General features: G+C 37.0%; 2 protein-coding genes and 1 long non-coding RNA gene across 6 annotated transcripts in view; 1 reads left to right on the plus strand and 2 right to left on the minus strand.

The window, feature by feature from the left end:
* The window catches only part of LOC126611149 (uncharacterized), a 72,575-nt gene that overhangs the window by 38,775 nt on the left and 18,307 nt on the right, over positions 1 to 15,493 (minus strand). The gene's annotated exons all lie outside the window — the stretch shown is intronic.
* The window catches only part of LOC126611146 (glutathione S-transferase F9-like), a 62,117-nt gene that overhangs the window by 28,219 nt on the left and 18,405 nt on the right, over positions 1 to 15,493 (plus strand). The window lies entirely within an intron of this gene.
* Positions 5 to 2,928, minus strand: LOC126611148 (thioredoxin O2, mitochondrial-like). 3 transcript variants are annotated; one of them, XM_050279333.1, is made up of 9 exons: positions 2,669 to 2,928; positions 2,323 to 2,577; positions 2,147 to 2,212; positions 2,001 to 2,052; positions 1,813 to 1,891; positions 1,513 to 1,557; positions 1,192 to 1,286; positions 747 to 813; positions 5 to 395 (listed from the first exon to the last, which is right to left on the minus strand). In XM_050279333.1, exons 2-8 carry the CDS (start codon positions 2,570 to 2,572, stop codon positions 810 to 812), a joined length of 591 nt encoding a protein of 196 aa, XP_050135290.1. In that variant the 5' UTR covers positions 2,573 to 2,577; positions 2,669 to 2,928; the 3' UTR covers positions 5 to 395; positions 747 to 809. The 3 variants fall into 3 exon arrangements, with proteins under 3 accessions (XP_050135290.1, XP_050135289.1, XP_050135288.1); XM_050279332.1 differs by having other exon boundaries at positions 747 to 1,286; positions 1,813 to 1,888; positions 1,998 to 2,052; XM_050279331.1 differs by having other exon boundaries at positions 747 to 1,286; positions 2,669 to 2,927.

The raw sequence follows: 15,493 nt of genomic DNA on the forward strand, positions 1-15,493 counted from the left end.
ATAATTAATAAACCAATAAAAAATATTTAATTATAAAATATATGAAAATGTACATACAAGATGTTCGAACAAAAAAGAAAAAACTACAAGAAGTAGTCTTCTACGTTTGATACATCAAGCTACTAAATATCGACTGGGCGAAGTGGCTGGGAGGTCGAAGGTGGAGCAAGATCAGATGCTGGCATCGGGATTTGAAGGCCAGACATCTGTAAAGCACTTAAGATCATACTCATCTTATCGTCTTGGGCCGATAACTAGGCTGCAATCTCAGCTTCCCGGATTGCTTCTTGGGCCGCAAGCTGACCTTTTAGGGTTGCCACTTCCTCCGTCAAGGCTGACCTGTCCTATGGTCGATCTGGAAAAGGAGGCACCCGTCTCACGAACCCGCGCATTCCCTGTACACCGAAAAAACTTAAATTTAGGACATGTAAATCAGACCCGTCAAATTTAGGAAAACAAATAGATGATAACAATGAATTATGATACAAACTGTCAAATCTCTACTCTTCCCATATACATTTTGTCCATATAATTTCCGTCACTTTATCCGAGGCGTGCATCAAGTACAGATAATTCATAAATCAATGATTTGAAACCAAAGTGAGGAAATAAAGTGCATGTGTTTTCCACTATAACAAGAAAACAGCTCAATGAAAAATACGAACATTGATGATAAAATGTAGTATAAATAGAGCATGTATAATAAGTTAATAACTGATTGCAAACACGAAAAAATTATGACTTACATGGGTACCGTCACGACCAGTTAAGGGAGAGTCATTGACACCAAAAGTCATGGGCACAGTTGATCACCTACACCGTCATCACATAACAATAACACCAAAAACCACAGAAGGTTCCACATTGCGGAGAGTTTTTTGGTTTTTGATTCTCAAAATGGTATATCATATGGTCCAGTAGTAAGCTCCAAAGACACAAGTGCAAATGAATTATGCAACTACCACGTTTTTCAATAGCTACTTTCTAAGTGTCATCAACACCAACAGTTTTAGTTACACACACACACACATGAAATGGAAATCCTACGATAGGGTTTAATATAAATTGAGCTATAGAACTGATCACATTTGGAGAAACTTGAACCACTAAAAACTGTTATGCACTTAATATAAACACTGCATTCACAAATGAGAAAGCACACAAGTGTAGTGTGATGTACTAAAAAATTACTTGTAGAGTTTTCCAAAAGTGTCTCTCAAGCGAGCAACATCAGCACCAACAACTTCAGCCACCTTCTTCCCATCTTGAAAGAGATGGAATGTAGGCTGCACCAGAGTACACACATCAAATTACAAACCAAATAGATCTTGGATTTTACCATAACCAAGTAAAAACATATAGAATTACTAAGAAGCAAAACCAGCAATAATCCATTCAAAAGACCATCTTAAAAAGATCATCCCACCAGTGCCATGAATAAAAGAAGCTATATATGAAGAACAAAATAAATTGGAATATTTTCTTTCAAACATAATAAGAGCAATCATTTACCACAGCAGAAATATTCAACTTGCCCAAAGTGTTTGTAAGTCCTTCCTGTAAATAGAATAAACAAGGTTAGGTATGAATTTAAAAAATAAAAAAAAATCATGCTCCCAAATTAAAAATAAATGAAATTACTTTCAAACTAGCTAACCATTACATGCCAGATGGCTATAAGCCCACAAGTAAAGTTATTGCTACAACTAACTTGAGAATTGAAACCCGTAACGAATAACTAGATTTCATAATTAACAACACTTAACATATAACTAGGTTCCATAATAACTAGATTCCTATGCGAATGCGCACCTCATCGATGTCAATCTTATATGTTGTTGCATGTGGGTATTGCTCACTCAACTCTCCAATGACTGGAGATATGAACCTGCCGCACAAGAGATCACACCAAAGTACCAATTTTAAGTTCAAAACACATAATTACGCCACATTTTGTGCCAATGACTTCGTTGCTTAAAAGAAAACATATTTCGAACTTACAAGGCCCGCACCAGACTGCAGTGAAGTAGAAAAGTGCTGGCTCAGCTCCGTCTATATGAAATTTAACATATAAATCAGATAATTTGCATAAATGTTTGATAAGTTTTCTCAAAACAAAACAATTTTGAAAACCAAGAAAAATTACCCTTAGCTTTGCTGATTGTGCTGTTGTATTCATCCTCTGACTTAATGACAACAATGTTTGAGGAACCTGAAATTCAAGTTAATCAAGAATTCAATTTAATGAGCTATTCCAAAACCCAAAATTCAAAAATTGAAACTTTGAACAATGGCTGAAACAATAACAAAAATACGGAGTACCTGAGGGCGAGGAGAGAGGTTGGAGCTGCAGAAAGCGAGGGTTTGGGGAGTGGTGGAGGGAATTGGAGGTGAAAGGGGTTGCTGTGGGCGGTGGAGGTGGTGAGGTGGGGATTGAAGAAGCCAGGGTTTGGAAAGAACTGGAAGGAAGGCTGTAATGATGAAGAAGCGCGGTGCAGAACTTGCTGTGATTGCCGAGCAATTGCCGTGCCATGGCTACACCTGAATTCCTTGCCATTTTTCTCTCTCGCATTGGTTCTTTATGTATCAAGCAAAACCCTAACTGTAAATTCAAAATCCAAAACCCTAATTTATAAAATGCAAAAAAATATTCAACAAATTGTCTTACCTTAAGATTGGAGTGGCGAAGTGAGCACTTAGCAGCTAGTGGTGGAGGACGCGACTGGAAGGGGGAAAACGATGGTGATTGGCGACTTGGTGAGCGGTGACTGGTGAGAGGCCATGCAAGAGAGCTTGGGGAGGTGGAAGGAGAGGACGACGCACCTGGTTTTTAGGGTTTCGTTCGGCTTCCGCTATTCTGCGAGAGAGAGAGAGAGAGAGAGAGAGTGAGAGAGAGGGACGAGAGACCGACTGTTTTTCAATTGCAAGGTTTGCACCTCCATTTTGTCTAAAGTCATTTACTTTGAGCGACACAGCCTGTGAGTCGCGCAAACGTTCTTTGCACGACACAGGTGCCCCTACGTCACGCAAAGCTATTTTACGCGACGAATGCACACCTTTGTCGCACAAGATTTTGGAAAAATTTAAACAAAGTGCATATTTTTTACAGTTAAACCGCCAAAATTTTAACACATTGCATGACGCATGCATACATTAAGACATCGCACAAAGTTGGTTTATGCAACGACCCATCGTGACGTCGAGCAAGTTTTTTTTTTTTTTTTAAATTATTATAACATTTACTCAAAATATGACTTTACTCCCTTCAAATTCAATTTTTTACATAAAACCCACAATAATATGTTTTTCTAACAAAAACCTGATCCGAACTACAATAATAAATTTAAAGCTACTTAATAAATATATATATATATATATCATTCAATTTCTTAAGTGCTATACGTACAATATATATATATATATACACACCATTCAACTTGTTGGGATACACATTCTACGAAACTAGTTTCAATGATCGAACCGTCAAACTTGTTTGCATATGCTTCGAGATTGCATACGCCAAAAATCACAAAATATAAACATTCAGAGATCAAGTAACGAGACATAACTTTTTCGACAGTTATAAACGAAAAATCACGATTTAATGATAGTTTTAACTTCGATTTTGATGATCTTTTATAGCTACACTCTTTGATCTTATATGAACATAATGAATGAATTCGATCTTTAATTTAAAATATTTACACAAGTGGATACCACAAAATCTTATGTTATACTTAATGAAAGTATAAATAAACTCTAAGTGTTGGTGAATCTATTGTTTTGTTGGGATACGCATTGTATGAAACTAGTTTCAACGATCCAACCATCAAACTTCTTTGTATATACTTCGAGATCGCATACACCAAAAATTGAAAAAAACAAACATTCAGAAATCAAGTAATGGGACAAAACTTTTCGATGGTTATAAACGAAAAATCACAATTTAACGGTAGTTTTAACTCTGATTTTGATGATTTTTTATAGCTACACTCCTTGATCCTATATGAATAGAATGAACTAATTCAATCGTCAATTTACAATATTTACACAAGTGGATACAACAAAATCTTATGTTATACTTAATGAAAGTATAAATAAACTCCCAAGTATTAGTGAATCTATTGTTTTGATGGGAGATGCATTGTACAAAACTAGGTTTAAAGATCAAACCATCAAATTTGTTTGTATATACTTCGAGATCACATACGCCAAAAATCACAAAAAAAAAATAAGCATTCAGAGATCAAGTAATGGGACAAAACTTTTCGACGGTTATAAACGAAAAATCACGATTTAACGGTAGTTTTAACTCCGATTTTGATGATTTTTTTATAGCTACACTCCTTGATCCTATATGAATACAATGAACTGATTCGATTGTCAATTTAAAATATTTACACAAGTGGATACAACAAAATCTTATGTTATACTTAATGAAAGTATAAATAAACTCCAAGTGTTAGTAGATTTATTGTTTTGATGGGATACACATTGTACGATACCAGTTTCAACGATCCAACTGTCAAACTTGTTTGTATATACTTCGAGATCGCATACGCCAAAAATGGCAAAAAACAAACATTCAGAGATCAAGTAACGGGACAAAACTTTTCGACGGTTATAAACGAAAAATCACGATTTAACGGTAGTTTTAACTCCTATTTTGATGATTTTTTATAGCTACACTCCTTGATCCTATATGAATACAATGAATGAATTCGATCTTCAATTTAAAATATTTACACTAGTAGATACCACAAAATCTTATGTTATACTTAATAAAAGTATAAAATAAACTCTAAGTGTTAGTGAATCTATCATTTTAATGGGTCTAAATTTTGCATTCGGTTATTTCAGAAAGGAGGTAAAGAAACAATCTTTTATCGTACGTATTATGCAGCATTTCACATAAAAACTAGCAAGAGTCAATAAAAGTCTAAATGAACTCACCAAAGGAGTAGGTCCTATGACAACCCTTCCTTGGTCATTGTACTGGGATCCATGGCAGGGGCATAAGAACTTGTTCTCCGCCTTGTTAAATGGCACGACACAACCAATGTGAGTGCAGACGGCATTGATTCTGTATGTGGCAAGAGTTTTATCTTTCTCCACAACAAGCACAGCAAACAAATCAAGTTAATTTAGTACCTTTTAATAATATATTTCCCAAATTTCTCTCTGTTAGCTTTGCGCGACGCAACAAGCACATCAAACAATTCAAGTTAATTTAGTACCTTCCAATAATATATTTATTGAAACCGGTTTGTATGGATGTGTTGTATATATGAGTTGTCATCCTCACTTTAGCTAAGTCATGGGCTAAAGTCATTTTCCATAGCTTGTCATTCACCTTACATCAACCTTTCTTAGTTGCTTGTAAAAGCTTCTTTACTTGTAATTTGGTTTTTACTTTTCCACTTGTTAGGGCAGATTTTAGGGACTGTGTTTGTGTAATTATCCTACAATCTATTGTAGCTTTCTTTTGGCTCTCTATAAGAGTTGTCTTCACTCTCTTGTAATCTTCATAATGAAATATACCACAAATATTGAAACCAAAACTCAACATGGTATCAGAGCAGGAACCATAGGGTCCTGACTCTGTTCATTTTTTTTTACTTCTTCATTTGCTCATCATCGATAAAGATAGCAGAAGAAAATGTGTCTAGTGCAGACAGTGCCTTATCCTCCTCTCCAAACTTAACCCAAGGGGTTAAGAACAATCCAAATCAACGACTCTGCTTGGTGCTCCTGAATGAGTTCAACTACCTTCCTTGGTCAGTAGTTGTGTCACTTGCTCTAGGAGGAAGATCGAAGCTAGGGTTTACCAACTTATGATGCATGGCATGCTACTGATCAGCTGGTCATGTCCTGGTTACTTAACTCCATGGAGCCAAAACTGTTTGAGTTTTTCAGCTACTCAAAGTCTTCCCTTCTCCTATGGGAGTTTGTCAAAGACATGTATGGCAGCCAAAATAACTCAGTTCGCATCTTTCAACTGAAGAAGAATATGGCTAGTTTAAAGCAAGGTGATCACTCCTTTGTTCAACACCTTGGAAGTATGAAATCCATGTGAACTCGATATGTATCATTCACACACGACTGATTACGATGTGCTACTGAAGAGGGATGATGAAGAGAAGGTGTTTCAACTCTTAGCAAGCTTGGGAGCAGAGTATGAAGACATGCGTAGTCACTTGTTAATGACTCAAGAGCTGCCCTCCTTTACCAGTGTGTGTCATGCAGTCCAGAGAGAGGAAACTTAACGAAGAGTGATGAACGTTGAGCCCAAATCCAACTCTGAAGCTAGGGTTTTCACGACAAATCACAAAGTAACTGGTGATAGGTTGCTTGGCAAGAAAGCAGACTGGAAATGGTCTTATTGCAACATGAAGGGATATTTGAGAGAAAAATGTTGGATTCTTCATCCGGAGTTAAAGCCGAAGTTTGATAGGAAAGGCAGGATGATCAAAGATGAGAAGGGTGTAGTCACTCCAAAAGCATTTCATTCAGCTTGTTCCTCAACTGATGGGATGGCCAATTTCTCAACAAATCATGTGTCCTTGATCAACCAGTTTGCTGCTAGAAGCAAGGAAACACTGAACCTGATGAAATGACACTTGAAAACCCTACTACAATGCTAGGAAAATTTGCTGGATTCTTGGCTGACTTGGAGAACACATCGAAAGGCAATATTCCAAGTATTATTAGTGCCATTTCCACTGCTCTTAATGCAAATGTTACACATGATTTTTGGATTATTGATTCTGGTGCCACTGATCATATAACTAATAACCCTTTAGTCTACACGATTTTCAAATAACTATTGATCCAATTCATGTATCTATTGTAAATGGGAAAGGAGAACCTATTCTAGGAAAAGGAAAGATTAGATTGCTAAGTGAGCATACTGATTCCACTGCTCTCTATGTACTTTTCTTTCATTTTCAACTTTTGTCAATAGGAAAAATCACAAAAACCTTAGTCTATCTTGCCATATTTTCCCCTCACAATGTTGTGTTTCAGGATCGAGTTACTCATAAGAAGATTGGTGAAGGGTTCTTCTTGAATGGACTCTACCATCTCTCAAATAAGTCCAATTTTGTCAAAAAGCTCAATGTCATCTTAAGTCAAGTTCAGGAACATCAACTCTGGCATCAATACCTTGCCCATCCCTTAGAACATGTGATGATCAAGTTGTTTCCCTTTTTTTGCAAAAACACAACTTGTCAAATGTCAATAGCCACTAGACTTCCTTTTGTTTCCTCTAATTCTAGAACTAGTAAACTTTTTGAGCTTGTTCACTCTGATATTTGAGGTCATTCTCATGTAGAATCCTTTGATGGGTATATATATTATGTTACATTTATTGATGACTATTCTAGAGTAACCTGGTTGTATCTTTTAAAACTTAAAAGTGATTTGTTTGATGTTTTTAAGGACTTTCACAACCTAATCACCAATCAATTTTCGTCTAAGTTATATATGTTAAGATCAGATAATGGTACCGAGTACACTTCCAATAACATGAGTAATTACTTGAGCAATCATGGCATTTTGCATCAAACTAGCTGTGTTGGTACACCACAACAAAATTATGTGGCAGAGAGAAAGAATCGAGACTTATTGGAGAAGACTCGATCACTTATAATCCAAACGAATGTTCCTAAGAAATTTTAGTCTCAAGCCCTACTCACTGCCACGTACAACATTAATAGACTGCCAGCTCAGGTGTTGAATACTAAATCTCCTTTTGAAGTCATGAAAGGCAGTCCTATAAACTTGTCTCACCTCAGGACGTTTGGTTGTACTTGTTATGTGCACATTCAAGCTCTCTATCGTGACAAACTTGTGTTGGAAATATGCCCTGAAAGTCAATCTTTGGAAGAAACCTTTCAGGACAATGAATGGATGTATAGATGACTCTTATACATCAAATGGCAAAGATACTAATTAGGACTATCTCTATAAACGATATATGTCATAAATAGTGAATCCATGGACAATGGATCGATTGAAGAAGTAATCTAATGATGTTAGACTACAGAGACCTTCTTCACATAACCATCATGTCCAAAAGGTTCCTGGTCATAGGATTGTTGGAGGGATACTGACAATGCATAGACCGGTACATACTATGTCCGCTTCAATTGGAAGGATGGAAAGTCCCATCCCATTCGTGTAGTGACACTAAGACAAGTATGTAGGTGCTCATTAAGGGAATGAGTTCACTGAACACAATCGAACAAGAGTACTTGCATGGAGGTCTACTCACATGTCAGGCAAGTAACTCTAATGGTTGGAATAATGTAAGTAGTCCTTTGACCTGAGGCATCATCGTTGTCCTGTGGTTAAGTACTTGATCTTTGATTATGTCAAAGTCACTCCATTCGCGGGTGTCCACGACATAGTTGGGGTTAAGCCACTTAGTCATGAAGGCAAGTGAATTCGCAACAAGGAATCTCTAATCCTCATTAAGAGAGGAAGAATACTCTAAGATATGATTCGGGAATCTTCGGCCGAAGTATCGAGCATAATAAAGGAAAGCGTTCCTATACGACTCAATTGAATCATATAAGAAGGAATAATCACATTAGGGGTTTGACATAATATATCCATACCCTAGTGATGTGATTGAGAGTATTGTTTTAGAGAAGGATCGAATTACATTGTAATTCCAACTGAATAGGTTCTCCGAACAACTTCTACATTAGCTTGGGTAGCCATGATATATCGTTAGATGTCACTCATGGCTTGTGAGTTCTTCTAGATGATTAAATGTAATCATCAAAGAAGAAGGTGAATTAAAAGTAGGCTTTAATTCACTAAGTGATTGGATTAAATATAATCAATTGGATTGGTGCCAATCACCTTAAAAGTAGGTTTTAATTCACTAAGTGATTGGATTAAATATAATCAATTGGATTGGTGTCAATCACCTCACTGCCTTGCTAATTAGAACCTAAAACGATTGTTCACCAATACACTCTTGTAGTGAGTAATTACTGGATGATGGAAATAATTAATTAGATTAATTAAGTGTTGTGATTAATTAGAAAGTCTAAAGAAATCATAAAAGCGATATAAGATCGTTTTGGGCTTAAAGAAACGTTCGGGTTTAATTGGGCCCATTGGGCCTAAACCCATTGGGCTTTTATTCAAGCATTGGATGACTTGAAATAAATAAAAGCCCAAAGCCCAAACAACACAAAGGGGGCCGGCCAAATGAGGGATAGAAAGGTCAAATGTTGACTTGTTTCTTTTTGGCTATAAAAGGAACTTTATAGCAAATGTTTCATTAGGGTTTTTGGGTGTTCAAAACAACTAAAGAGAAAAAAGAAAATAACTCTTTCTTCCACACCAAAGGCCGGCCACCATAGGGAGATTTTAGCTAATCATCTTTTTCTCCCTTTGGTTATTCCTTTATCCTTCTCATTACACTAGTGGGTGAGGATCTTTAGAGGTTTTCAATTTTGGAAACTTGAAAAGAACCTAGGAGCACTCATTCTAAACAAAGTGGATGAGGCAAGGAAGGAGGCTAGGCTCAAGGAGTTCAAGGAGCAAAGGGCTTGGAGGTGGTCCATCCTTGGTCTAAGATTTAGATCAAGAGGTATAAAACTACTCCTAAACTTTGTTCTTATATAAGTTTGGTTTTGATGCATCTTACATAAACCTATGCATCTTGAAGGGGATTTGCATGACTATTGCTTTGATATTATTTGATAACATGCTTCCGTTGCTTTCGTATATAAATTTTGAATTGTATATGCATGCTAGTCATTAGAAATCCCGCATGAATCTCATAGAATTCCCTTCAACTTGACCCTCGAGCTGTCAAATGTATGTTTATGGGATACGCCAGTTCTTAAAAGGGTTACAAAGTGTACAACCCTAACATGGGGAAACTGGCAGTCTCTAGAGATGTGCGATTTGATGAATATTCACCTTATTTCCACAAAGGGTTGGAGACTAATGCTAATATGGAAGATCTTATGGACCTATTTCCACTACCTATTCCAGCAGAAATTCATGAAGCCACTCATTCTCATATCATCACTGAGAATTCTCAACTCACTGAGAGTGTAATTAATGCAGTGCCAAGCTCCTCTAGACCATCAGAAGCTCAACCAAATCAGCAAGCTATAAGTGCACCTAGAAGAAACCCTACACGAGATAGACATCAACCAGTGAGGTTACAAGAGTATGTTACTTACACTGCAAGGCATCCTATCTCTGCAGCCATTTCTTATCATAGATTCTCATCTTCTCATACTTCTTTCCTTAACAAATTGTCCCATACTTTCGAACCAAGGAATTTTCATGAACCCATATGCATGCCTGAGTGGCAAGATGCTATGACTAAAAAGCTTTAAGCTCTGAATGACAACTAAACATGGAGTGTGGTGGACCTTCCAAATGGCAAGAAGTTCGTGGGAAATAGGTGGATATATAAGACCAAATTCAACTCTAATGGAAGCATTGAAAAACACAAGGCACGATTAGTAGCTCAAGGCTTTACTCAAACCTATGGGATTGACTATAAGGAGACCATTGCTCCTGTTGCCAAAATGAACACAGTGAGGGTATTGTTGTATGTGGCAGTCAATAATGCATGACCTTTATTCCAAATGGATGTGAAGAATGCATTTCTTCATGGGGATCTTGAAGAAGAAGTGTACATGAAGTTGCCTTCTGGTCATCCAAGGGCAAAGGAACCCAACAAGGTCTACAGACTTCATAAAGCCATATATGGTCTCAAACAGTCCCCTTGAGCTTGGTATTCGAAGCTTAGTTCAGTCCTTGAAGCTGTAGGGTTCAAAATGAGTCATGCTAACTCTTCTTTGTTTGTTCGAAGTGGTATTGCTGGCAAATTGGTTGTGCTTATATATGTTGATGACCTAATTATTACAGGTGACAATATAAGTGAAATCAAGGCGCTTAAGCAGCCACTTCACCAAAAATTTGCCATTAAAGACTTGGGGCCCTTGAAATACTTTCTTGGAATTGAGGTACAACCTTTTCAAAGGGATTGTTCTTGAATCAAAGAAAGTATGTTCTCGATCTTCTAGATGAAGCTAACATGATGGAATGTAAACCAGCTTGAACACCTCTAGCTAGCAAACTTCAGTGGCATGAAAAAGGTGAACCTCTCTCGGACCCTAGTGTTTATCAGCGAATGGTTGGGAAACTTATTTATCTCATCATTACTAGGCCTGATATCTCATATTCAGTTAGCCTAGCCAGTCAGTTCATGCACTCTCCTACTTTAGTTCACTGGGAAATCGTCAAGAGAATACTTCGATATCTCAAAGGCTCAGGAGGAAGGGGGATAATTATGAAGAACAATGGATCAACTCACATCTTGGCCTACACAAATCCTGACTGGGCTGGAAATGCCCTTGATCGAAATCCATAACAGGTTTTTGCACATTTGTTGGAGGGAACCTTGTCACTTAGAAGAGCAAGAAATAAACTATTATTGCTCGATCTAGTGCCGAAGCTGAGTATAGGGCTATGACAGCAACAGCCTGTGAACTCATATGGTTGAAAGGTCTTCTTTCCGAGCTCGGATTCACAAGCATGACACCTATGTCCTTGTATTGTGATAACCAAGCTGCCATGCACATTGCCTCCAATCTAGTATTCCATGAAATGACCAAACATATTGGAGTTGACTGCCATTATATTCGTGCTCAAGTTCAATCCAAAGTGATAGACACCATGTTCACACGCAGCCACGATCAACTTGCTGATTTATTCACAAAAGCACTAGACTCTACTCAGTTTCAGCGTTTGTTGTGCAAGCTTTGATCAATCAATCCCCTTGATCCAGCTTGAGGGGGTGTATTGAAACCGGTTTGTATGGATGGGTTATATGTATAAGTTGTCATCCTCACTTTAGCTAAGTCATGGGCTAAAGTCACTTTCCATAGCTTGTCATTCACCAGTCACTTTCCATAGCTTGTCATTCACCTTACATCAACCTTTCTTAGTTGCTTGTAAAAGCTTCTTTACTTGTAATTTGGTTTTTGCTTTTCCACTTGTTAGGGCATATTTTAGGGATTATTTTTATGTAATTATCCTACAATCTATTGTAGCTTTCTTTTGGCTCTCTATAAGAGTAAGAGTTGCCTTCACTCTCTTGTAATCTTCATAATGAAATATACAACAAATATTGAAACCAAAACTCAACAATATTTCCCAAATTTCTCTCCGTTAGCTTTGCGCGATGCCACCTCCGTCGCGCAAAACTATTTTGCACAATAGAGGGGTACCTACGTCGTGCAAAGTTGAGAAAAAAGTGGTAAGGTATTCTTGCTTTGGCGTCAAAATCTTGCACGACACACAAGAGGTGTCACGCAAACGGCGTTTACGCAAAGGCCGTTTGTACGACGTTTTGTGTTTAGCGTTGCGCAAACATACTTTGCGCGACGAAATTTGCTCCATCGCGTAAACATGTTTTTGTTCTAGTGGAGAAACACTTCAAAACAAACTGTGGACATGAAAACTTTAAATGTCAAATGCTGCCACGATAATAACACTTGGAACTAGGTTTTTTTTGTTTTCCTTTAAAATGTTGCTTTAAATATAATTTTCTTTTCCATGTCTATTTAGAGAAGATGGTGAAAGAATTTCATTCATATATACGGAAACTCAAACGTTAGGAAATTAGACCATAAAGTATTTGTGTAATTTCCATGTTTGGTTTACAGTAATGAGAATACCAAACTTGTTCACTTACTTTTATTAGGGTAAATTGGACAAAAACAATGCATAAAAGTTTTCCCAACGTAAGTAAGGAAAATGTATGAAATTCCCTCTGCATGTGAAGTTCATACTCATTTGACAAGTATCACATTCCCAACAATATGTTTACAAAACATCGGAATGGTATCTCATACTCCTTACCATAATCCGAATTTACAAATCGCAAATCAAACGATAGTTAGTGTTTTTTTTTCTTCTATAAAATGGAGCTCTCGGAACTTATTTGTGAAAAGCCGTCCCATACTTAATCGAATACTAATCAAGTAGTACCAATTACATGTTTTTTTTTTCTTTCATTGAAGGGAATCGATACTCATTATATTGCAAGCTCACTTTCTTTCACTATTTACTATAAGTCTGTAACCCAAGGGTTTTTGTTCTAGATATTACATGCATGTTCAAACGACTGCTAGATTTCAATGTTAACATCAGACAGTCTATTGGATTACCAAACACATGCATTAATATCTTTGAAATGAGAGGTTTTACAGGTTAAAGTTCAGCATCCACACAGATCAGATAATTAATGATGTTGGTTCGATCAGGTAGTATTGGATCTTAGGTTTTTTCTCTCGTTTGGTCCCGAAAAGGAAAACAAAAACCTTTTTCACACAAATACCAGAATTCTATAGTCTCTAGGAAAATCATAGCTGGAGCACTCTCATCATATATGAATATCGCAGATGTGATACATAAGCCCCTACGTACTCTCAAAGATAGGAATATATATATAAATATTTATTATAACCCATTATTTCCGTTTTGTCACCTTGTCGCAAAATTTGTCACGTTTTGTTGGCATTGCATATGTTCTCACAAATGTGATACGACCGCCAATTAAAGTCAATGTAGTGCGTATATGTTTTTGTTTTATTTGGCTGAAAATTATGCATATTGATATAGAGAATTGTTATTAGCATGCAGTTAACCGAATTAATCTGCATATATTTAATTTAATTTTCTTAATTATAATTAATACGTGTAACAATATAAATTGTTAGTTATTTACAAGTTATCGTGTTTCCACCACATGAAAACAAAACCTGATTAGTTTAAGTGTCCCTTTGGAGAACAATTGAGGGGTACCATTTGGAGAAGGCAGCAATTACTACTTTGGTGCTCTCCTTGGGCTGCCTCATTTGTACTTTTTTTTTAGCAATCACTCATATTAGTACTTTGTTATGTAGCTTTTGGGGAAGAAATGAGGCAGCCCAAGGAGAGCACCAAAGTAGTAATTGCTGACCCAAACCACATGAAATGAAGCCATACCAACTCATATTAGTACTATGTTATGTAGCTTATGGCTTCACACAAACCGATAACTGACCCAAACCAACTCGCCACTGTTGATTAACCGACTTGATTGGTTTTAAACCCAACTTGATCGGTTTCGGTTTGCAATTTTGACACAACCGACTAGGTCAGTTTGGTTTCGGTTTTGGCCCAAAACCGACCCAAACTAACCCACACCCACCCCTAGGCCAAACTTATGAATTTCCCATCACATACTTGAAGAAAGGAGGCATCCATAGTTTGGTTATTCTCCATTTGTGTATTAATATAATCAAAGTCTTACCATTCTCTTGTTTTGTAAAAACCTCATTATTCAAAAATTAGACACATGTACAACAGGGCCGGCCCTGGCCCAGGGCTAGCAGGGCAACCGTCCGGGGCCTTAAAAACTTGAGGGGCACCAAAAATTGATAGGGTAGTATATTCATATATATATATATATATATATATATATATTTCCATAAGCATATAAATTTTGAAACCTTGGTTAAATCTACAAGTACCTAAGGCAGAAGCGGTGGTGTTTCACTGCTTACTTAACAAGACGGTGTCGTGTTCGAAACCCGATGTGTTCATTTGTTTTCCAATTTTTTACGATATTCTGTTTGGGATCAATGCAAGGCGCCTTATGCTTTTCCTTTCATGCCTTTCCCCTCACTATTTAACATCGGGATGTAATTTGTACAACAAACTAAATAGTTAACTTAGTGCTAAGAACTCATTAAAATACAAATAATTAATAAAACAATAAAATAGAAATATGGTGCCCAACACCTATTAATGTTCTTCCTCAACCCTTTTGTTGTCTCTTTTAACTTTCCTGGGCAGCGGCTATAAGCCATGCCTCTCAATTTCTCTTATTTTATTTATAAAGAAATATAATTGTAAACACGAAAATTTCCTGAAATGAAGGAGACAAGAACACGTGTACAAAATAATATTTTGTATTTGATGATTTTGGGTTACAATCTCTCTCAAATATGATCATCTGATTCGATCTCCGTAAGGTGTGTATTTGTGGATGTGCATTGATCCAGGGGCCATCGAGGCTTGATCTTGGATGAACGGTTGAAAGTTTCTTCAAGGGCCTTTGAGGCTTGATCTTGAATGACAGTGATGAACGGATCTTCAAGGGCTTTTGAGGCTTGATCTTGATGAACAGTTGATGGATGGATCTTCAAGGGCTTTTGGGCTTGATCTTGAATAATGGTGATGAACGGACCTTCAAGGGCTTTTGGGTTTTGATCTTGAAGGACGGTTAGATGTGTGGATTTGTCGACGTTGTTGATCCAAAGAGTCGTTGGGGCTTGATCTTAGGATGAACAGATGATGAACGATGAACACTTTCTTCAAGGGCCGTTAGGGCTTGATCTTGAATTGGTGGAAGTTCTTCAAAAGGACGTTGGGGCTTGATCTTGAAGGTTGGGTTGAC

The sequence above is a fragment of the Malus sylvestris genome, chromosome 17 (assembly GCF_916048215.2).
Source record: "Malus sylvestris chromosome 17, drMalSylv7.2, whole genome shotgun sequence".
NCBI lineage: Eukaryota > Viridiplantae > Streptophyta > Magnoliopsida > Rosales > Rosaceae > Malus > Malus sylvestris.

Coding starts and splice junctions, on each gene's coding strand:
- LOC126611148 (XM_050279333.1), bottom strand. CDS start 2,572: ATGCGAGAGAGAAAAATGGCAAGGAATTCAGGTGTAGCCATGGCACGG. Junction 1,558..1,812: donor ATAAGATTGACATCGATGAG/GTGCGCATTCGC, acceptor TTCTATTTACAG/GAAGGACTTACAAACACTTT. Junction 1,287..1,512: donor AGTTGAATATTTCTGCTGTG/GTAAATGATTGC, acceptor ACTCTGGTGCAG/CCTACATTCCATCTCTTTCA.